The 21,008-nt window shown below is 35.8% G+C and overlaps 1 protein-coding gene across 3 annotated transcripts in view; it reads right to left on the reverse strand.

Moving 5' to 3' along the window:
• The window catches only part of hip1rb (huntingtin interacting protein 1 related b), a 65,267-nt gene that overhangs the window by 36,308 nt on the left and 7,951 nt on the right, over window positions 1-21,008 (reverse strand). For all 3 annotated transcript variants that reach the window (XM_058374556.1, XM_058374555.1, XM_058374557.1), the window contains exons 2-11: window positions 16,535-16,598; window positions 16,206-16,348; window positions 13,481-13,537; window positions 13,282-13,368; window positions 12,135-12,211; window positions 7,872-7,933; window positions 5,036-5,176; window positions 4,854-4,911; window positions 1,547-1,622; window positions 402-554 (exon numbers count right to left, since the gene is read on the reverse strand). In XM_058374556.1, the coding sequence (XP_058230539.1) occupies window positions 402-554; window positions 1,547-1,622; window positions 4,854-4,911; window positions 5,036-5,176; window positions 7,872-7,933; window positions 12,135-12,211; window positions 13,282-13,368; window positions 13,481-13,537; window positions 16,206-16,348; window positions 16,535-16,598 (918 nt within the window). The remainder of the gene's footprint in view (window positions 1-401; window positions 555-1,546; window positions 1,623-4,853; window positions 4,912-5,035; window positions 5,177-7,871; window positions 7,934-12,134; window positions 12,212-13,281; window positions 13,369-13,480; window positions 13,538-16,205; window positions 16,349-16,534; window positions 16,599-21,008) is intronic.

Below are 21,008 nucleotides of genomic sequence, written 5' to 3' on the forward strand. Positions count from 1 at the left end.
ATTCAAACTGTCAGAAAAGCTAGACAGCATTATCACTCAAGAAATAGCATTTAGTTTATGTTCAGAATTAAACTATAGATCTAAACATCAGTGTGCATAATTTCAGTTCTACCTCCTCTATAAACAGTTGTAACTCAGCTCTTTTTATTATTTGTTATTATTATTAAAACTGTTTGCAGATGTTTTTAAAGTAGTGGTGCAACACTTTCCCCTTTTTCTGGTTACATGTATAAGGAACAGTTCTGTATAGTTTTAAAGATTAAACATTCAATATGCTGTGCAGCATATTCTCTAGAAATAATAATGTAAACATAAAAAAAAACTGAAGTTTACATTTGTTTTATACATTCTTGCTCTTACAATGAGCCAAGAACTTTGCATATTTTGACCAAAAAGCTCACCTGTGGCTGGGAAGCCATGCTGACTGGAGCTTCACTGACATCTATTAGAGGTTCAGGCTCATCATCCTCTTCAGGCTCCTCCTGATCTGGGATAATAACCATGGGCTTCACATGCTCTGCTAGAGCAGATGCTCGAAGGAAGTTTGGAGGGGACTGCAGGCAAATTATTGTTTAGCTCGAAAGATAGAAACACACACACACACACACACTCAGACAAATCAGAACACAAATACAAGTGACAAATTAAAGAAAAAAAACAAGCATAAAGTTTGATGTTGGGCCACCATAAGCTTCCAGAACAGATTCTATGAAACTGTCAAAAACATATTCTCTAATATTTTGATACTGTTTAGCACACCAGTCCAAAATCACCCATTGGTGTCCAGTGAAGTCTGGTAAAAAGTACAGGAGCATCAAAGCCAAAGAATCCAGCCTCTGGAACAGCCTGTTCGCCACCCACTAGCACCTAAATTTTCCCACTACACACACACTTATATCTAAAATCAACTTTATAGCATGTAAATTTGTGCTTTAACTGCACACCAGAGAGATTATTACAGAACATTACAGATTACCCCATGCAAATTTGACCAACAGTATAATACAGAGCATAGCACATAAGATCTTGGAGAATGGAGAATCTGCCAGATTTTTTTCCTGCAAAACCCATTATGTTTTTTTTAATGTCTGAAAAGTGGCCTGTTACACAATATGCTGCTTTCGTTACTAATATGCAAACATTTGTGCCTTATTTTACATGTTTTGTTGTAAAAGTGTGATTTCAATGTTTGGAAATCTATACTGTTTTTGCACTGGCTCACTTAAGTAAGACATAAAAGAAACATCTATTTATTTCATCAATATTTGATCTATTATTTTACATACCAATCAGCCATTACATTAAATCCACCTGCCTAATATCGTGCCGCCAAAACAGCTCTGACCCATCAAGGCATGTACTCCACAAGACCTCTGAAGGTGTGCTAATTATTTTAGTAAATGCCAGTGAGCATAACAAGATGCATGACTGGAAGCATCTGCACTTCTTGTGTGTCGCCACATATTTAGTTGTGGTTTTCATTTAAATTGTCCCCCACCTGTACATGGACATACATACACATGGAATTTTCAAAATTGTTTCTTACATCAGGTAGCCTTGGAATCTGGATAAGCCTTTTGAAGTACACCATGTCTCTTGCTTTGTTAAAAAATGTCTTGAGACTGCAAAAAAAAAAAGCAGAAATGAATATTAAAATAAATTTATTGTCTTCAACTTAAAAATATCACTTTAGGTGCATAAAATTACCTCTGGAGTTCAGTTTTGGTTAATATTACCAGAACATTAATTAGAGAACAATGAAAAGGACAAGTAAAATAAGTACAATCATAAGAAGATAAAGGAGAACATTCAGTCTCTCTATCCAAATTGCTCAAGGCAGAATCGAGAATATTTCAAAAGTTATGTCAATATTTAAACTCTATATTTGTATTTTGTAGGTGATGAACTTACAGACCTACGTTCACTTCAAGGTTGTTAAGTTTTTCTTGTGTAGTGCAAAGTTGTGGTTAGACCACCAACAGTAATTCCGTAGACACAAATCTCTTTCAAGTTTTCCTTTTTGTGCACATTTTAGTGATGACATTTGCTTGTAAATCTATTTGCAATGTGAAGGCAAATATGCAAAAAGTGGTGCAAAGGATGTGTTTTGTGTGTTTGGTGAACCTATTGTTTGATATGACCATAAGTGCATATTGAATGTAAATAGACATAAGCAAAGTGGAAAGTAATAGTAATGTCATTTACTATACTCAAGCCCCATTTTCTTATTTGTGCCTCATATAGACAAGAATCCAAGAACCTTTTTTTTAATTGTTTTGATAGAAAAACATACCTAGATTTCAGAAATGTTTACATTCTCTTCCAAATTATTGTTATTATTATTATTATTATTATTATTATTATTATAATATATATATATTATATATATATAATAAAGATTAATATGATCTTTAAGTTCCTGATATTTACATCTAGATGAGTTAAACAATCAACTTAGAAGATGGCATCTTTTGTTTGAACCCACCCATTTTTCATGTGATCAAAAATATTAACAAATATTTCAGAAAGGAAACAAAGAAAAACTAGTGGATATCAAGGAAGATTTGAACAGCACGAAGACTGAAGCAGAAGAAACAAATACAGACAGGAGAGGCGCTAATTGAACTGCTAAAACTTCAAACTCAGATAGACAATAAATGGCTCATCAACAATCATGTTCATTGAAAAATTACTGAAGGATGGGCTGGATCTCAATCCATCAACAGAGGGCTCATAAAGCATTGGCGCCAAAACCAACGGACACTGCTCCATTGTTGTGTAATGCTCCTGAGTTTGAAATTGAAGGAAGACAATCTGGGGCAGGTGTGGAGAAGAGGTGTCCTGAAGTGGAACAATGCCCGAATCACATGTGACCACGATTACCCCCCTGATGTTTTAAAAAAAAATGGAAAGAATATGCAAACACGAAAACAGTGTTGAAAGAAAAAAGATCAGGTTCCAGACACCATATCCTGCAAAACTCTGTGTATTCTACAAAGAGGCGACAAAAGACATGAAAGCATGGGGCATACAGACGGATGTCAACCGGCCACAGCAGGCGCTGCTCGAATGCCTTCAGCACCAAACGAAAAGAGGACAAAAATAAACGGTAACTGTGATACATCCTAGAAACTTCACAGACGTTTCACACAGAAACGTCTGGCTGTATTTTTCCTTCTTTTTTTGAAAGAATAGTCAATCAAGTTAACCTGCGTAAGTTTTTTTTTCTTTTTTTTGTATGTGAAAAAAGGTAGCCCATTCAAGTTTTTGCCTATTTTATTTTTAATGCTGGGAGATTTTTTTTTACTTGAACCATTATTTATCAAGCTATTTTATCAGTAAGGGCCCCTCACTCCAACTTACAGGTTTGAGGTCTTTCCCTCACAGCCAAATTACCATGCAGAAAAAAAAGAGATAAGGTTCAAATGGCATTTCTACAAGAGACTCATTTGAATCAGACTGAACATTCCAAATTGGCATGAAATGGATTTAAAGTTAAATTTAATGTTTCTGGCAGGTGGAGGGAATCTCATATTTCTAATACAATGCTATTATGATGCTGGGAGTAGTTTATTAAAACTCCTAGTGTTAAGGCTCTGAAAACAACAAGTTGATAACAAAATCTACAAAATCAGAGATCCCAAAACTCTACATAAATTTATGAACAATTTGAATTTTTTTTATAAAAAACTACATACAGAAAATGCATCTGTAACAGAGATTAGCAACCTGAACAATAAACCTGAACAATAAAGGAAATAGTACACAGATTCATAAAGAGAGAAATAAAAACATGGATCCTCAAACACCTAAAAGCTAAATATTTAAAGAATTGCAAAATGCTTGTTAGGCTTCTGCTATCACAATTCCTTTGCTGTTTATCATGGGTGGTTACATTTTTATTTGGAAACAAGTGTAAAATGTTCTTCTAGCTTGTTATGCAAAAAAAATTGGATGTGCTGTTTACATTTTGCAACACTCAAAATGTAGCTGACTTTAAAAGAAAATGGGAAAGGAAAAACTAATATCCCGATATGATCACACTTGCAACTTACAAAAAGATCACACAAAAGTTATTACAAAATGTTAGTATACTGTAACATATAAGGAGTAAACTTCTTAACATGCTGCAAGATCAAAAGATAGTCTATCTAATCAAAGCAAATTCTACATACTTATTTGATGAAATAGCAAAGTCAAATACCAACAATAAATTTACATTCTATAGCATATTTGACAGAGGCTCTTTTTCTAGAGAGACTTAGAGCTTTATCTCATTTCATATGACTAGGCAGTTAACGGTTAAGGATCACAAACTTCCAAACTGAAGTTTAATGTCTCAAAGTCAAACAATGGGGCATCCAACAATGATGAAAACAATATAATCACATCAACAGATTTATGACCATCATTTAATCAAATTTAACAGGCCAAACCAGTTTCCTCCTTAAAAATTAACTTGTGTACTAGATAATTTTTCCTATATATTTTATCACACACACTAACACACCACACTACCACAACTGCACCTCTATTAAATATACTAAACTCTTCTTTGGGTACTGGCTAAGTCCTATAAACTAGCAATCATCAAACCACACATAAAATGAAAAAATCTCATACTTAATTCTCACAGGACAGAAATACTACTATTAGGCAACTACTCGATGTTTGCCACGATTCTATGGCTTCCAGTTAAATAATGTGCAGTGGTTCTCTATACATACCAGCCCTGACCTAAATAATTATAATCCAATTAGTCAAAACAATTTTATTTATTATTTAAGTAAAACATTTTTTTTCACAAAATAAGGCTTTAAAATTGGTCTCTTCTGAACACCTGATATACTTGCCTGTGGAACTGATCATGGAACCGTTCACGATGGCCCTGGAGTGTATCAGCTGGTAGACCTAAAGTCCAAAACATGTATATTAACACATCTCTTGCTACCTAATGAATCATATCCAGCAAAGAACAACAAATTGCAAAAATGTCATTTAAAATTCAAAACAAGAAAAGTACAAAAAGGCTCACAAGCATGTAACTTGAATAGCAGCTTGACTGTGTAGTGATATAGATGACTACAGTCCTGGATGACTTGAATCAGTGGTGCTAATTTACACTGTCCTGCTGTCAATGTTGAGATGGCAATGGAAGAATTGAGCTGTCGTAGGACTGTGAAAGAACACACAGAATACACAAAAAAATAAAAAAATAAAATAAAATAGTTGCAGCTCATCGACAGGGGTAGATCTCACTCACGAACTCATATATTTACAGAACTAAGCAAAAATTTCAGGACGGTGTGAAGAAATGCTGTAAAGAAAGAATGCTTTCAAAAATATATATTTCTATTGTTTTTTTAAATTTACAAAATGCAAAGTGAGCAAACAGAAGAAAAATCTGAATCAAATCAATATTTGGTGTGACTACCCTTTGGCACTTGCACAAAATCAGGGAATTTGTAGGATCAGGTATGTAATTAACCAATTATACCAAGCAAATGCTAATGATCATCAATGTGATATATAGGTTAAAATACAGTAATTTACAAACAGAAACAGTTGTGGGGAAGGCTTAAAACTGGGTGAGGAACAGCCAAAATCTGCTACTAAGGTGAGGTTGTGGAAGACAATTTCATGACAGAGGTCATACACCATGGCAAGACTGCAACAAGACACAAAGTATTTATACTTGCATCAGTAAGGTCTCTCCCAGGCAAAGATTTTTAATTCAAAATAATTTATTTGTATAGTGCCTTTTATGATGGACATTGTCTCAAAGCAGCTTTACAAAAGTAGAGAAACAGAGAAGGTAGGAAAACAAGGAAAAACTCCCTGTGATGATATGAGGAAGAAACCTTGAGAGAAACCTTGAGAGGAACCAGGCTCAGAAGGGAACCCATCCTCATTTGGGGGACACTGAACAGTAAATAATGTAAATGTAAGATTTGAAAGCAGACTTGGGTTTCAGGATGTGTTGTTCAATCTATTTTGAAGAAGCACAAAGAAATGGGCAATGTTGACCACAGATGCAGTGGTCAGCCAAGGAAACTTAATGCAGCAGATGAAACTTCAAAAGATGTCCAACTGTGCCATCAGCAAAGAGCTGGTGGGTCCCAGGTACACCAATCTACCGTCCAGAGAAATTTAGCCAGAAGTGGTCTTCACGGAAAAGTTGCAGCCAAAAACCCATTCCTCTGACATGGAAACTATTGAATCAACTATGCATGAAAACATAGGAACTGGGATGCAGATAAATGGCAGCAGGTGCTCTAAAATGATTAATCAAAATGTGAAATATTTCACAGGCAACAGTGAAGCATGGTGGAGGTTCCTTGCAAATTTTGCGCTGCATTTTAGTTGTAGATTTGTTCAGGAATAAAGGTGTTCACAATTATGATAAATACAGGCAGATACTTATTTATCATGCAATACCATTAGGAAGGTGTCTGACTGGCCCTAAATTTATTCCGGAGCAGGACAATGACCCCGAACATACAGCCAATGTCATTAAAAACTAACTTCAGCATAGGGAAGAACAAGGAGTCCTGGATGCAATTGTTTGGCCCAGACAGAGATCTGATCTCAGGATCTTCGAGTCTATCTGGGATTACATGAAGAGACAGAAGAATTTGAGGCAGCCTACATTCACAGAAGATCTGTGGTTAGTTCTGTAAGATGTTTGGAACGATCTACTTGCTGAGCTCCTTTAAAAACTGTGTTTAAGCGTATCTAGAAGAATTGATGCCTTTTTGCTGGTAAAGGATGGTCACTAAATATTTATTTTATTTGGATTTCTATTGTGTTCATTTACTTTTTATTTTGTTCATTAATAAAAAATAAACTCTTAATATTTCTATTTTTTCTTTTGAAAGCATTCTCTTTTACAGCACTAAGCACTTTTACAGACTAAAACTTTTGCACAGTATTGAAATACCCATTTTAAGTTACCAACACGTTAAAAAATCTCTATTTGACAGCAAATGTTTGTTCAACTTTCAAGATGTAGCAAAATCATTGTGCAGCACACTCACTGCCCTAATCAGTTGTCAAAAATAATGAACTGTGACCAGACTGGGCTAGGTTAAAAAATACTTCACGGCCACCAAAATCTTGTTTGATAGAAAATACTTTGCCATTCTGCATAAACCTATCAGATTTAATTCAAAGAGTAAGTGCAATGTGTCTGAAGTACAGAACCATTTCTGGTATATGTTTCTAAGACTGGGAGAAGGAACAGCAGATTATGAATTTGAGGATGTGTATACATCAAAAATGTGTGATATACTTGTTTCCCCATGCAGAGGCTAAAAAAAGAAGAAAACCTGATACTGACATTGACTTAGTGGTTGTGTACCCAGACAAACGCCAAAGATCTCAAAGAACCTCATTTGTGGTTGTTAAGTCACAATATGTATATGGCATTTGATAGCAAGAAATATGTTTATTAAGAAGAAAAAGAACTAAGGGGATGAAGCCTTTATTTATACATTACAGCACAGTGGAATACTTCTCTCTGCATATCCCAGCTGAGGAAGTTGGGGTCAGAGCACAAGGGCATCTATGATACAGAGCAGGGAGGGGTTAAGGGCCTTGCTCAATTGCCCAACAGTGGGACTTGGTGGTGCTGGGGCTTAAAATCTGTTCTTCCAATCAACAATTCAGAGCCTTAACCACTTGAGCCACCACTACCCCAAGCAAGAAATACATTATATCTATTAAACATATATTTTGATATCAGTTTAATATAAATGTATTAGTATCTCAATTTGCTAGTCTTAAAATATCTAAAGGAAGTAAAAAATGTAGCTGTGTTCCCAACCTTATGTGGGCAAGGGACCAATCAATTCAAATATAGGGATACTCACCTGACTCAGCAAGACGAAGTTCTGTGTCCATGTAATCAAACACCTCAACTGTGAGCTGGAAACTGAGTACAGAAACAAGAAGGTCTCATTTAAAGCTGTATTCAGAGTTGGCACTGGGAATTGTTTTTCTAGGGGTCTAGTGGTGGGTGAAATGACAATTTTATACATTAAAAGTCTCCATGATCTGTTTTTACAGAGAGATTGCATATTCTATGATAAAAAATTTTTTGTCAGTCGTTCTAAAAAAATGTATTTGCTAGTCCAGCTCTACACAAGCTAAGTAACTGCATATATGAATATTATTGGTTTATTTATGTTTTCTCAGCATTTCAGTACTTTTACTTAATCAGAATTGGCCATTTTTCAATAGCCAACTGTATAGTTTTGGTGTGTCTTTGCCAGTGGTGGACCATCAGGGCCAGCAAGGCCTTCTCTGCTGGCCTAAACAGCAGTGATCTGAAATCACTGACTTGCATTTTAATATATTTGATATATTTTTCCATGAATGTGTATTAAATTATTCCCAATAGTCTATTCTCTACATTTATAGCTTTTCTTTTGGCTGCGCTGATTCCAGTAGTGTATATTTATGATAAGAGTATTTATCCAATCATATTTCAGCTAGTGGCTGACATCATGTGTTGCCCGGCCTTAAGGCCTTCAGAATTAATAGTGAAGGCGTCCGTAGCTGAAAATAAGTGGCAATGAAACTGTTCCATTAACCAATCAGATTTCGAGTTGGCATCACTGGGGCAATCTAGCAGGCATACGATTACGTCAGCAATTTCACAACTTTTGATTGGATAATTGGAGTAGTCAGAGGCAGTGAACCGCACAAACGAAATAAAAAATATATATTTTATCTCACAATGGCTGACAGAGGAGAAGAAATCGATTTCGACATCCTTACAAATGCATTTTCAAGGCGGACTTTTCAAGAAAATCCTTTTGATTCTTCAAAATAGTTGGTAAGCTTTTTCAAGAACAATTTATGCTTTTGGGTTTTCTTTTTTCCTGGGTTTTCAGTTTGCCTTCATTCCAGATCCCCGGGGTGGGCTGTGTTTTTTTTTTTTTTTTTGCTGCAGTGAAAGGATACTTGTGAGACGGAATTGTGTTAATTTGTGTTTTTGCTATATGTAATGTAATTTTATTTACGTTTGCTACAAGAACCTTGACACAACGCACTGTTATACAGTGTTTCTATATTTGCTGCGTCTCATTTCGGATGCTGTGTCCTCCGGAGATTACAGTTTGCTGCATACGTCAAGAATGTATTTTTTGAGAAAAGTAACCGTAATAAAATTGACTATTCCTTGTGAGGTGTGAAATACTGTGGACTAATTACTTTTTTGCTTTGCTATTTAACAGTTGATTAGTATCTATTGCCGTGGCGTCATAATGATGCTATAGAGGTGGATTAATTCAGGAAGGACACCAATGAAGGACTATGTGTGAAATGCACTGCCCACCGCTGGTCTTTGCCACTATAATCTTTGATTCCTGTTCTTGGCCTAAATGAGTAGGATCCAAGTGAATGTGAACAGAGTGCGAAGGGATTAGTGCAGAGCAGTTCTTGCCTCTACAGGAAGAGCTTATGTATTTGTTAACTTCAGATGTTAGCATGCTTGGTCATCTATATTATATGCACTGACAACAGACTGAGCATAGTTACACTGCAGCATTATTAGTGTTACACAGGGTGGCAAAAGAGAGGACACTGAGGCAGAGCTCTTACAACTTCAACGCTTGTATAAACGTATACACATATACAGTACAAAATACCTTTCTTTGCATGCTTGGAAGAAATGCAAGATGTTCCATAATACAAATCTCTTAAGGCACAAAAAATTTACAGCTTGGTGATGCTGGGATCTCTTGGCCTTAACAGCTGAGCAAACATTAGCTTGATAGCTAAACTAATTTAATTAAATTCAAATTTGTGGATACACAATTAAGATTCTGCATGTAGTATATGCCTCAAGATTTTTCCTGAGTAGACTCAAAGTTTTCTAAATACAGTGAAATACGAGTTTTTTCGAGATACGAGCCGTCGCTTGGTCACTTTTTTGCTTTAAGATACAAGTCGGGATCTGAGTTACGACCGAGCGAGCTTACACCACCTGCCACTCGGTCGCCCAGCGAGCGGTCAGTTGAGGTGGTTATCTCTCCAGGTCGTGTGTTGGCGCTGTGTAGCGACACTTCCTCACTCATTTTCCAAACATTTTGAAAGGGAGGAAGAAACAAACCTCCTTGGACAGGTTTTTATTAAAGCGCCCTGCAAGTGAAAGCGAGGAAAGTGTGGAGAAAAAGGCAAAAGTCAGTGAAGAAGATGATTAAATGAAGTGAAAAAATAAATATATAAAAAGTATAATAAAATATAAATTTTTTTTATAATAAATAAAAAATAGCAATTAAAGTTTAGCGATAAAGTGTAGCATAGTGTGTAAGTTAAATTTAGCAATTAATTGTAGCATTAAGTGTGTAGCGAGTAAGTTAAGTTAAGCGATAGAGCATGAAATGAAAAACTCCGCCACCCTCCTCCGCCTATCTCCTCCACCTCCGCTAGCATCTTTGTCTGATCTTCAACGTAAATACACTTAATAAAACCAGTTTATTTCTTTACATTCTCTTTTATTATGTATTATTATTTTTTATACATTATTTGTTATTTATAAAGTACATTTTTCTTATTTAAAAACACGTAACAAAAAAAAATTGGTGTGGTTTTTGGGGGGCTGGAACGGATTAATAGCATTTCAATTCATTTTAATGGAGAAATTTGATTTGATATATGAGCAAATTGAGTTACGAGCTCGGTCACAGAATGAATTAAACTCGTAAGTCAAGGTATTACTGTAATTCAAATTAATTATACAAAATAAATTAGTTCTGTAGTTATTGCCTGAAAATTGATATGTGCAATTTCTGTATTAAATCCTCATTACAAGCACATTAGCCAGAGTAAGTAAAAAAAATCTCATTTTTATATCACCTCTGTTAATAATGACCTGACAATCATGAGATGAGCAGACAATTATATCCTCAGATTCTTGAATATTTGGCCATACCAAATACTACACAATTAAACAGAATGTCAGTATTCAAATTGTGTCATTGTAAGCCATTTTTAGTTTGTAATTTTGGTTTGGGATGCAGCCTTGAATGCAAATCTTGTTTAACATTCTCATTTCACAGGTATCTTCTCAATGTTAAAGATACAGTTCAGGATGTAGTTACAGAAGTAAATTGGCTATGTTAATTAGGTGTTATAATGCAAGAATTTTGTTTGTAGACTTTAGCTTTGCCTTCTGAAAATTTCCTCCAATTGGCTGTGAAAATTGGCATCAGGGTAGATAACAGTGCCCAGAGTAGATGTCTGACCCTAAACATGCAATCAGCTTTTTTGTCAACAGCATATTTCAACACAATCCTTTAACAAGACAACTGTAATATATCTACATTATCGAACAACTTCAGTTTCTGTTGCTCAGTGTAGACCAGGAGATACTAGGATTATAAAATTCTGCTACTGAACTATAAAGCACTGAATGTTCTCACCTCACAGTACCTGAGAATTTTTTTTTTTATAACCTGCCCTGCAGGTTTTCAATCAAAAAGTGCAGGCTACTTGTTTGTACCTCAAGTAATAAAGTATAGAGCAAGGGGCTTTTTTTTTTTTAAACAAAGGTCTGGCGTTATGGAACAGCCTTTCAATTTATTTGTCTCAATGTTTAGGTCCAGGGTGAAAAAACATTTGTTTAGTCTAGCTTTTGCTGAATAGGTTTTTCTTGGGCATAGTGAGTTTTGGTGAACCTGCATGTTTGGATGCTGTCGCCTCCCACAGGTTTGTTCAGAGTGGAATGACTAGCTGCTTTATGGCCCACTTGTCTGCGCCACATTCTGACTCTCCTTTTTAATTATGCTTTCGTAGCTAGTCTTGCTGGAGTTCCCCAAAGTGTGTACTGTCAATAGTATAAGGTATTTTTTTTTAACTTAGCACTACATCGACTGTCCATCTCTGTAAATTAATTATTAACTTTTAATAATGTCTAACTCGTGGACTTACATATAATAATTTCTATTTTTATTTTTTTTTAGTTTCTGGGAACTAATGGCAACTGTTCTGCATGGTTCTTTAATGAATGGTTCTATATAAAAAATTTCTTATTAATTCACTTCTGACCTTTTTTTTTAAAAAACTGAACATCGTCCTTGCCATAGTTTCTACAAGGTGTTAGTACAGTTGAATTAGTTATCACATACACATTGTTGATGTCTGTTCCTGCTGTGCGCTCTAGAACTTCATCTGTGGCCTCCAGGTTGGCTCGGATTTCAGGATGCTACACCAAAACAAAACAAAGGTTTCTTGCAGAACATAACATCCAACTGTTTTACATTGATAGCTTTAAAATCATGAAGCAGCACATCATGATTGTCTCACAAATATTCATTTACAACATACACACATGGACAAAATTGTTGATACCCTTCCATTAAAGAAAGAAAAACCCACAATTGTCACTGAAATAACTTAAGAAAAGTTAAAAGTAATAATAAATAAAAATGTAATAAAAATTGATGTTCCTGTGACTACAGTTGTACATATTCAGAAGTTTAAGGTCCATTGGACTGTATCTAAACACCCTGGATTTGACAGCAAGAAGAAAATTGATGACAAATTGAAGAGACAGATAATATGAACGGTAACCAAAGAGCCCAGAACAACTTCCAAAAAGATTAGAGGTGAACTCCAAGGTCAAGGTACATCAGTGTTAGATCACACCATCCGTTACTGTTTAAGCCAAAGTGGACTTAATGGAAGACGACTGGGGAGTACTCCACTGTTGAAAGCAAATCATAAAAAAGGGAGACTGGAATTTGCCACAATGCATATTGACTTCTGGGAGAGTGTCCATTGAACAGATGTGACAAAACTGGAGCTTTTTGTCAAGTCACATCAGTGCCATGTTCACAGATGCAAAAAAAGAAGCATACAAAGAACACTGTCATGAACATACTGTCAAACAAGGAGGAGGCTCGGTTATGTTCTGGGGCTACAATGTCTGATTTTCATTAGTCAAGTTATTTCAGTGACCATTGTGGGTTGTTCTTTCTTTAAAATAAAATGTAGCTTCTAATGGGTGCTTTTACATTTACAAGGATGCAAGGTGGAGAGCTAATATAGAGTATGCAACTAAATCTTGTAAAATGCAAGCAGCCACACTATAATATAAATTAGGGGGAAAAATAGAAAATAGTTGTTTATATATATATATATATATATATATATATATATATATATATATATATATAAAATATAAACTATATATATAAACTTATATATATATAAACTTTTTATGCTCAGGTTTAAAGTCATTTAAATCTATTAACAAAAAAAGGTCTTACTTACTGCAGTATGGAATGACAATTTACAGCAGAGGAGCTTGCTATATAGAGAAACAAGCTGTCCATATCCATATTTATCTCTTGTAGTTGCCTGGGAACAATTTTAAACAATCATTATTATGATCCATCCTTAGCTGTTTTTTAAAGAAAGCAGAAGACAATTTTAGGAGAAAAAAGTCAGAAGACAAAATTTTATAACTTACCCATAGTGTTCCAGTCTCTGCAATGTCACTGTAATGTCTCATACAGTCCTGTAGTGTCTGTTGAAAGATTAAAACTTCATTGCAAATATTTACATTTAAAAAAGTGGGTCTGATACAGTATATCATGCTGGATACAAACAGCTTTATTTGATACTTGCTTCTTTTAGCATTTACACAAGAAATTACTCATGAACATACTATCATTTTGATATCAGGACTCCCATAAAGTTTGCATCCTACTTGTGCTCCTGAATGTGTGTACATTTATACATAAGACTAAATTTATCTTCTTCAAATCACATAATTTGTAAAGCAGTTACTGCATATATTAATACATGGATTATGTTGATTAAAATGCATTAGAAAATGCATTTCTTTTTATTAAAAAAGAAATAATTATTTATTTCTATTACACACACAAATGTAAAACTTTTAAACTGGACAAATGAAATTAAAGCCATTATGAAATATATTTATTGGAATAGTAATCCTATTTTTTAAATGACAGCAAGCAAACACAAATCTGTTTTAAAAACATATAACTAAACTACCTAACTAACTAACTAACTAACTAAACAAACAAACAAATAAATAAAGCTGTGCAAAAAATGTCAGGCTGGAATTATACTGATATTGAAGCATAAGCCAAGACAGTGCAAATGGCAGAATGTATATTACTGGAAGATTTAACACATTTTTACGATATTTTTACATTTTATCCTGCTTGGATTTCTTCCTACTAGCATGTGCCAAATAAAGATGAATGTTGTTTCTTAAACTTCCCTGAGCCATATAGGCCCGAATGCTCTTCATGCAATCATCCCAAATACACATTCCCCCTCCAGCCCTAAACGACTATGCTAGTGATGTGGTTACTGCATGTCAGTGCAATATTATGCATTTGTAAAGCATGTTTCGGGCATAAACGGAAGAAATTCAATTATTTTATCTACACAGCAAGCTCAGTTTTCACTAGGAGAATGGCATATCTTCTTCTATTTTAGAGATTTTCTTAGAGATTAGAGATCTTCTATTTTAGTGCTGCAATGTCATGCACTGCTCTGAGCACAATGTCTTGCTTTGCAAAGGCAGAACTGGTGAGGAATATTGATTTCGCTCCATATTTTGGCCTTTTTAAGTGCTGTGACTATGCTGGTTGTGCTAATCAGTAGGACTTTTTAATTCACATAGACTCATGAGCCAAAATTTCTTCTAATTTTAAAATTCTTTTTTTTTGTCAGTTTAGAATTATTCTAATCATTATTAATCATCATCAAATAACACACACCAGGAAATTTACAGGAGACTGTCATTTCACATACAGCCATCAGTCATAACATTATGAGCAGTAAGAGGTGGCACCCGTTAGTGGGTGGGATATATTAGGCAGCAAGTGAACATTTTGTCCTCAAAGTTGATGTGTTAGAAGCAAGAAAAATAGGCAAGCCTAAGGATTTGAGGGCTGAATTGTGATGGCTAGATGACTGGATCTCCAAAACTGAAGCTCTTGTGGGGTGTTCCCGGTCTGCAGTGGTCAGTATCTATCAAAAGTGGTCCAAGGAAGGAACAGTAGTGAACCGGTGACAAGGTCATGGACGGCCAAGGCTGGGGAGCAAAGGCTGGTCCGTGTGATCCGATGCAACAGATGAGCTACTGTTGCTCAAATTGCTGAAGAAGTTAATGCTGGTTCTGATAGAAAGGTGTCAGAATACACAGTACATCACAGTTTGTTGCGTATGGGGCTGCATAGCTGCAGACCAGTCAGGTTGCCCATGCCGACCCCTTGTGCACTACCAGAAGCGCCAACAATGGTCACGTGAGCATCAGAACTGGACCACGGAGCAATGGAAGAAGTTGGCCTGGTCTGATGAATCACGTTTTATTTTATATCACGTGGGTGGTAGGATGTGTGTGCATCACTTAAGAGGGGAACACATGGCACCAGGATGCACTACGGGAAGAAGGCAAGCCAGCAGAGGCAGTGTCATGCTTTGGGCAATGTTCTGCTAAGAAACTTTGGGTCCTGCCATCAATGTGGATGTTACTTTAACATGTACCACCTACCTAAGCATTGTTACAGACCATGTACACCCTTTTATGGAAACAGTATTCCCTGATGGCTGTGACCTCTTTCAGCAGGATAGTGCAAAAATTGTTCAGGAATGGTTTGATGAGCACAACAACGAGTTTGAAGTGTTGACTTAGCCTCCAAATTCCCCAGATCTCAATCCAATTGAGTATCTGTGGGATGTGCTGGACAAACAAGTCCGATCCATGGAGGCCCACCTTGCAACTTACAGGACTTAAAGGATCTGCTGCTACCTATCACCTTCAGGGATCTAATGGAGTCCATGGTTCGACGGGTCAGGGCTGTTTTGGAAGCAAAAGTGGGACCAACACAATATTAGGCAGGTGGTCATAATGTTATGGGTGATCGATGTAAATATGAAGAAAAGCAGTGTTTCTGAAATCTTGTAAAGTCAGCAAAAAAATTTTTTCGGATGTAGCTTACTCAAATATTTACACACAACCATACCCGGAGATTGTACTTAGGATGCAAAAAACAACCAAGTGGAAGATGTTTTTTAAAACTTTAGATGTTCAGCCAAACTAGACAAGCTCCCCTTCAAAAATGGAGAAGTAAGTGAGGAAGGCAAGGCCATGGAACAACAGGATACTATAAGCTTCAAAAGTGTCCTACTTTTAGTAAAAATAAAATACTTACATTTGGGTGGCCATCACGTAGAACTTTATGTAAAACATGGCAAAACTTCCAGTTCAGAATGGCATTACTGGACAAAGGCAGCCCAATAGCATAAGACCAGAAAGTGTAGGCACCCTTTTCCCGGTGAGTTCCCAGAATAATCCCTGTATTCAGAGTCAAGGGCTATAGAAAATAACACACAGTGGAGACTGATAGCTCCATTTCATTTTACCTGTGCCAGCTAATTTATGTAATAGCCTCCTTTTTTTATAGTGTGTATTTAAGTGAATGGATAAAATGACAATGGGAATCCACTGGGTGAGACTGACTGAAGACAGTTCAAAGGATACTGCGAGCATGTTTCTCCTTCACTGGTGTCTCAGTGGAGTTAATGGCTTTGCTGATGCTGTTGAGCTGATGAAAACAGAAAAAAAGAAAGTAATTAAATATTTATTGATTTGTTACAGCAAAGGCACATGACAAATGATACTACATTGTAAAATGTGTGTAAATGCAATTTATAACTCTCAGAAAAGCAAACAATGTTACTGCTCAAGTTAAACAAAAATATGTTTTGTCTAGTCATTTCACAGGAACACATGTACATGTTGCTGATGGGAGAACTGACAGGAAATCTACAGTAACTAGATTTAATCACTTTTTAACAACCATGGTGAGCAGAAAAGCATATCAGAATCCACAGCACTTTAAACCTTGAGGTGGATGGGCTATAACAGTAGAAAACCAGAGTATGTTCTAATTCTGCCAAAAACACTGATGCTATCATGGATACAGGTTCAATGAAACCGGACTGTTAAAGACTGGAAAAATACCAGGTATTTTCTCCAGCTGTCCAGTTTGGATGAGTCTATAATAGCTTCAGATTTTTGTACTTGGATGACAGGAGTGGAACCCAGTGTGGTGTTCTGTTACTGTAGTCCATCCAACTTCAAGGTATGATGTTTTATGGACACCAAGATGCTTTTTTGCTCTCCACATTTGTAAAAAGTCATCTTCCTCTGGTGTCATAAAGGCATTTTGAGCCAAAGAACAGTTGCTCATGCAGCTTTTTTTGCACCATTCTATGTAAACTCTAGCAACCATTGTGAAAATCCCATGTCAACAATTTTAGTACAAACATCTATGCCATGAGCAAAGTCACAGATCACACATCATCTTCATTCTGATGTTTGAAAATTAACTGAAGCTCTCTCTCTCTCTCTCTCTCTCTCTCTCTATATATATATATATATATATATATATATATATATAAAAGATAGAGAGAGAGAGAGAGAGAGAGAGAGAGAGAGATCTGTTCAACAATTATTTGTCCCTTTTGTGCTGAAAGCTCTTTTCCTTACATTCATACCAAGGAGATTTTATATAATATCAGTGGGCTTGAAATTGAAGTATTTTCACATAGCAATGGGCAGAATAAACATAAACAAACATAAAATCAATTCTTGCTACTGCAGTGCATCCTTAAAATCTACACAACAGGCCGACCCATATACAGTTTAGTATACCAGAGGTTTACATACACTGTATAAAATGACAAGTAACATTTTTCCCCCTCACTGTCTGATATTAACTGTCAGACTAAACTTTTCCTGTTTTAGGTCAGTTAGTTTTAGCAAAATAATTTCTATTTGCTAAATGCCAGAATAATGAGAGGGAGAATTTTTTATTACTTTCTTTAGTAAGTTTACATACACTCTGATTTCTATGACTTTAAACAATTGTGTAAATCCTAAATGATGAAGCTTCTGCTTCTGGTTAATTGACAACATTTGAGTTAATTGGAGGCACACATGTTGATGTATTTTAAGACACCTCAAACACACTGCTTCTTTGTGTGACATCATGGGAAAATCAAAAGAAATCAACCAAGATATTGGGAAGAGAATTGTGGACCACAAGTCTGGTTCATCCTTGGGTACAATTTTCAGATGCCTGAAGGTGCCACGTTCATCTGTTCAACCAATTATACACAAGTATAAACACCATGGGAATATCCAGCCATCATACCGCACAAGAAGGAGACAGGTTCTGTGTCCCAAAGATAAATGTGCTTTGATGCATAATGTGCGTATCAACCCCAGAACAAAAGCATAACACCTTGTGAAGATGCTGGCTGAAGCTGGTAAGAGAATGTCATTATTCAGAGTAAAACAAGTCCTGTACAGACATGGGCTGAAAGGAAAATCAGCGAGGAAGAAGCCATTATGCCAAAAGCAACATAAAAAAAAGCCAGATTACAGTTTGCAAATACACACAGGGACAAAGACCTTCATTTTTGGAGACATGTCCTGTGGTCTGATGACACTATAATTAAACTGACTGGCCACAATGATTATTGTTACATTGGAAGTAAAAAACGGGGAGCTTGCCAGCCTGAGAACACCATCCCAACTGTGAAGTACGGAGGTGGCAGCATCATGTTGTGGGGGTGTTTTGCTGCAGGAGGGACTGGTGCACGTCACAAAATAGATGGCATCATGAGGAAAGAACATTATGCAGAAATATTGAAGCAACGTCTGAAGACATCAGCCAGGAAGTTAAAGCTTGAGTGCAAATGGGTTTTCCAAATGGACAATGACCCTAAGCATACTGCCAAATTAGATACAAAGTGGTTTAAGGACAACAAAGTCAATGTTTTGGAGTGGCCATCACAAAAGCCCTGATCTCAATCCTATAGAGAATTGGTGGGCAGAGCTGAAAAGGCTTGTGCGAGCAAGAGTCCTAAAAACTTGTCTCAGTTACACCAGTTCTATCAGGAAGAATGGGCCAAAATTCCAGCAAAGTATTGTGAGAAGTTTGTGGAGGGATACCCAAAACGTTTTACCCAAGTCATATAGTTTACAGGCAATGCTACCAAATACTAAGGTAATGTATGTAAAAATTCTCTCACTCTCTCTCTCTCTCTCTCTCTCTCTCTCACATTCACTATTCTGGCATAGTCATAATCATAACTGACCTAAAACAGGAAACGTTTGATTTAATGTCAGGCAGTGTATAAAAAACACATAACCTTTTTTTTTCTTAGTGTATGTAAACTTCTGGTTTCAACTATGTTACTGGTTTAAATATTTAAAACCCACATAGTGTAATATCAGGAAGATCCACTAGATGGAGCAGTATTACGTCTCGGAAGAGTGATGGAGCGCAATGATTTAGACAGGGTCAGTTATATCAAGCCACCATTAATCCACAGTCTAATATACTATAATGTGAAAACAACCAGCAAACACAAATTACTATAGATGTAAGAAAACTTGTGTTTGCAAGCTGTTTCACATTGTAGCATATTATCGCCAATTTATATTGTGGCATTAAAGTTTGTACGTTAGTAACGTATCTCTTTGCGTTTTTTAAGATCCAAAGGATGTGCTTGATTTGAGAACAAGTGCTACTAGACGTTTTGCCATCCTCCCGAAAAGCCTCAAAGCATCTAGTCAAATGGAGAAACCCAATTTCAACAAGCAAGCTACTGTAGATGGGTAAGTACAAACAATTATGTAACTATATACCGGAATAAAAACTTATCTAATTTGTATCAGACTGGTCATACATGATTGTATCAATTATATTTTTTCATCAAAATAAAGGATTTTCTAATTCACAGATGTTACTATCAAAAAATAACTTATTAGCACCAGCGCAGTAATATAAATGCTCCTGTTGTAGCATGAACTACAAATGCCATTATCTGAAAATGATGCATACCTTTTGACCAATCAGATTTGTGCATTCAACCATATAGTATAAGCAGTATATACCACATTATAACATTATTGTACATGGATAAATTTGCAGAAAACTACCATCATGATATTGTGTTAATACAAACATATATCAATGGTGTATATTTTTTTGTTTGTTTGTTTTTTGGTTAATTTTAACACCTAGTTTATTCCTGCAGGATCACACTCTCCCTTTCTTCTATCAGGTTCCTAATGAACACACAGTGCATGTAATCTAAGCCAAAACAACAGTAAAATAAAAAATAAAATCTAAAGCATTTTCATTACATAGCTAATAGAATAGTGGACTAAGTGCTTTCCTACAAGCTGAATAGAGCTAAATGCCTACTGCTAAACTCAAGGAATTAAAGCACTTCAGAAACGCATTCAGGAAAAATTAATTTAGATTATCTTCCCTATATTTGGATAATGCAGTTTTTGCATAGGTCATAAACTCCCAAAGGAGTACCATCTCAGTTGGTCAAAAATGTTAAGTTCTAAATTTAATATGAATCACAACATATCCTGTAGCCTACTTATTTGCTCATTATTACTGATAGTTTCTTAAATGTGCAGTAGTAATTAAGTAATTAAAGCACTCAGCAATTAAACCTATCCCAGAGGACTTGGGGGACACCCTGGATGGGATGCTAACCCTTCACACAGCACAACTGCACACACACACACACACACACACACACACACTACAGACAATTTAAAAATGTCATTCCTGCATTGGTATTGTGTGGCTGGGAAATAAGGCAGTTTTGACCCATTAGGTGGTGAAAAGTTGAATTCTTTAGGTTGATTGTAAGAGTTCCTGAGTGAATTAAGATTATATAACTTTGTCTTTACCTGAATGACTAATATCTCTTCTATTGTTCATTTAATGCAGGGTCAATGCTGAAATTAGTCAGTAATTACTTAAAAAAAGGCACCATTCAGCACTGACCCAGTGGAAACCAGCAGTTAACTTAAATGCTAAAGTACAAAATGTTTCCAGCAGTTAACTTAAATGCTAAAGTACTAAAATGAAGCCCATTAAAACATACTTTTGCTCACCTGTGCCAAAAGAGTGCTT

The sequence above is a fragment of the Hemibagrus wyckioides genome, linkage group LG22 (genome assembly GCF_019097595.1).
Source record: "Hemibagrus wyckioides isolate EC202008001 linkage group LG22, SWU_Hwy_1.0, whole genome shotgun sequence".
Taxonomy (NCBI): Eukaryota; Metazoa; Chordata; class Actinopteri; order Siluriformes; family Bagridae; genus Hemibagrus; species Hemibagrus wyckioides.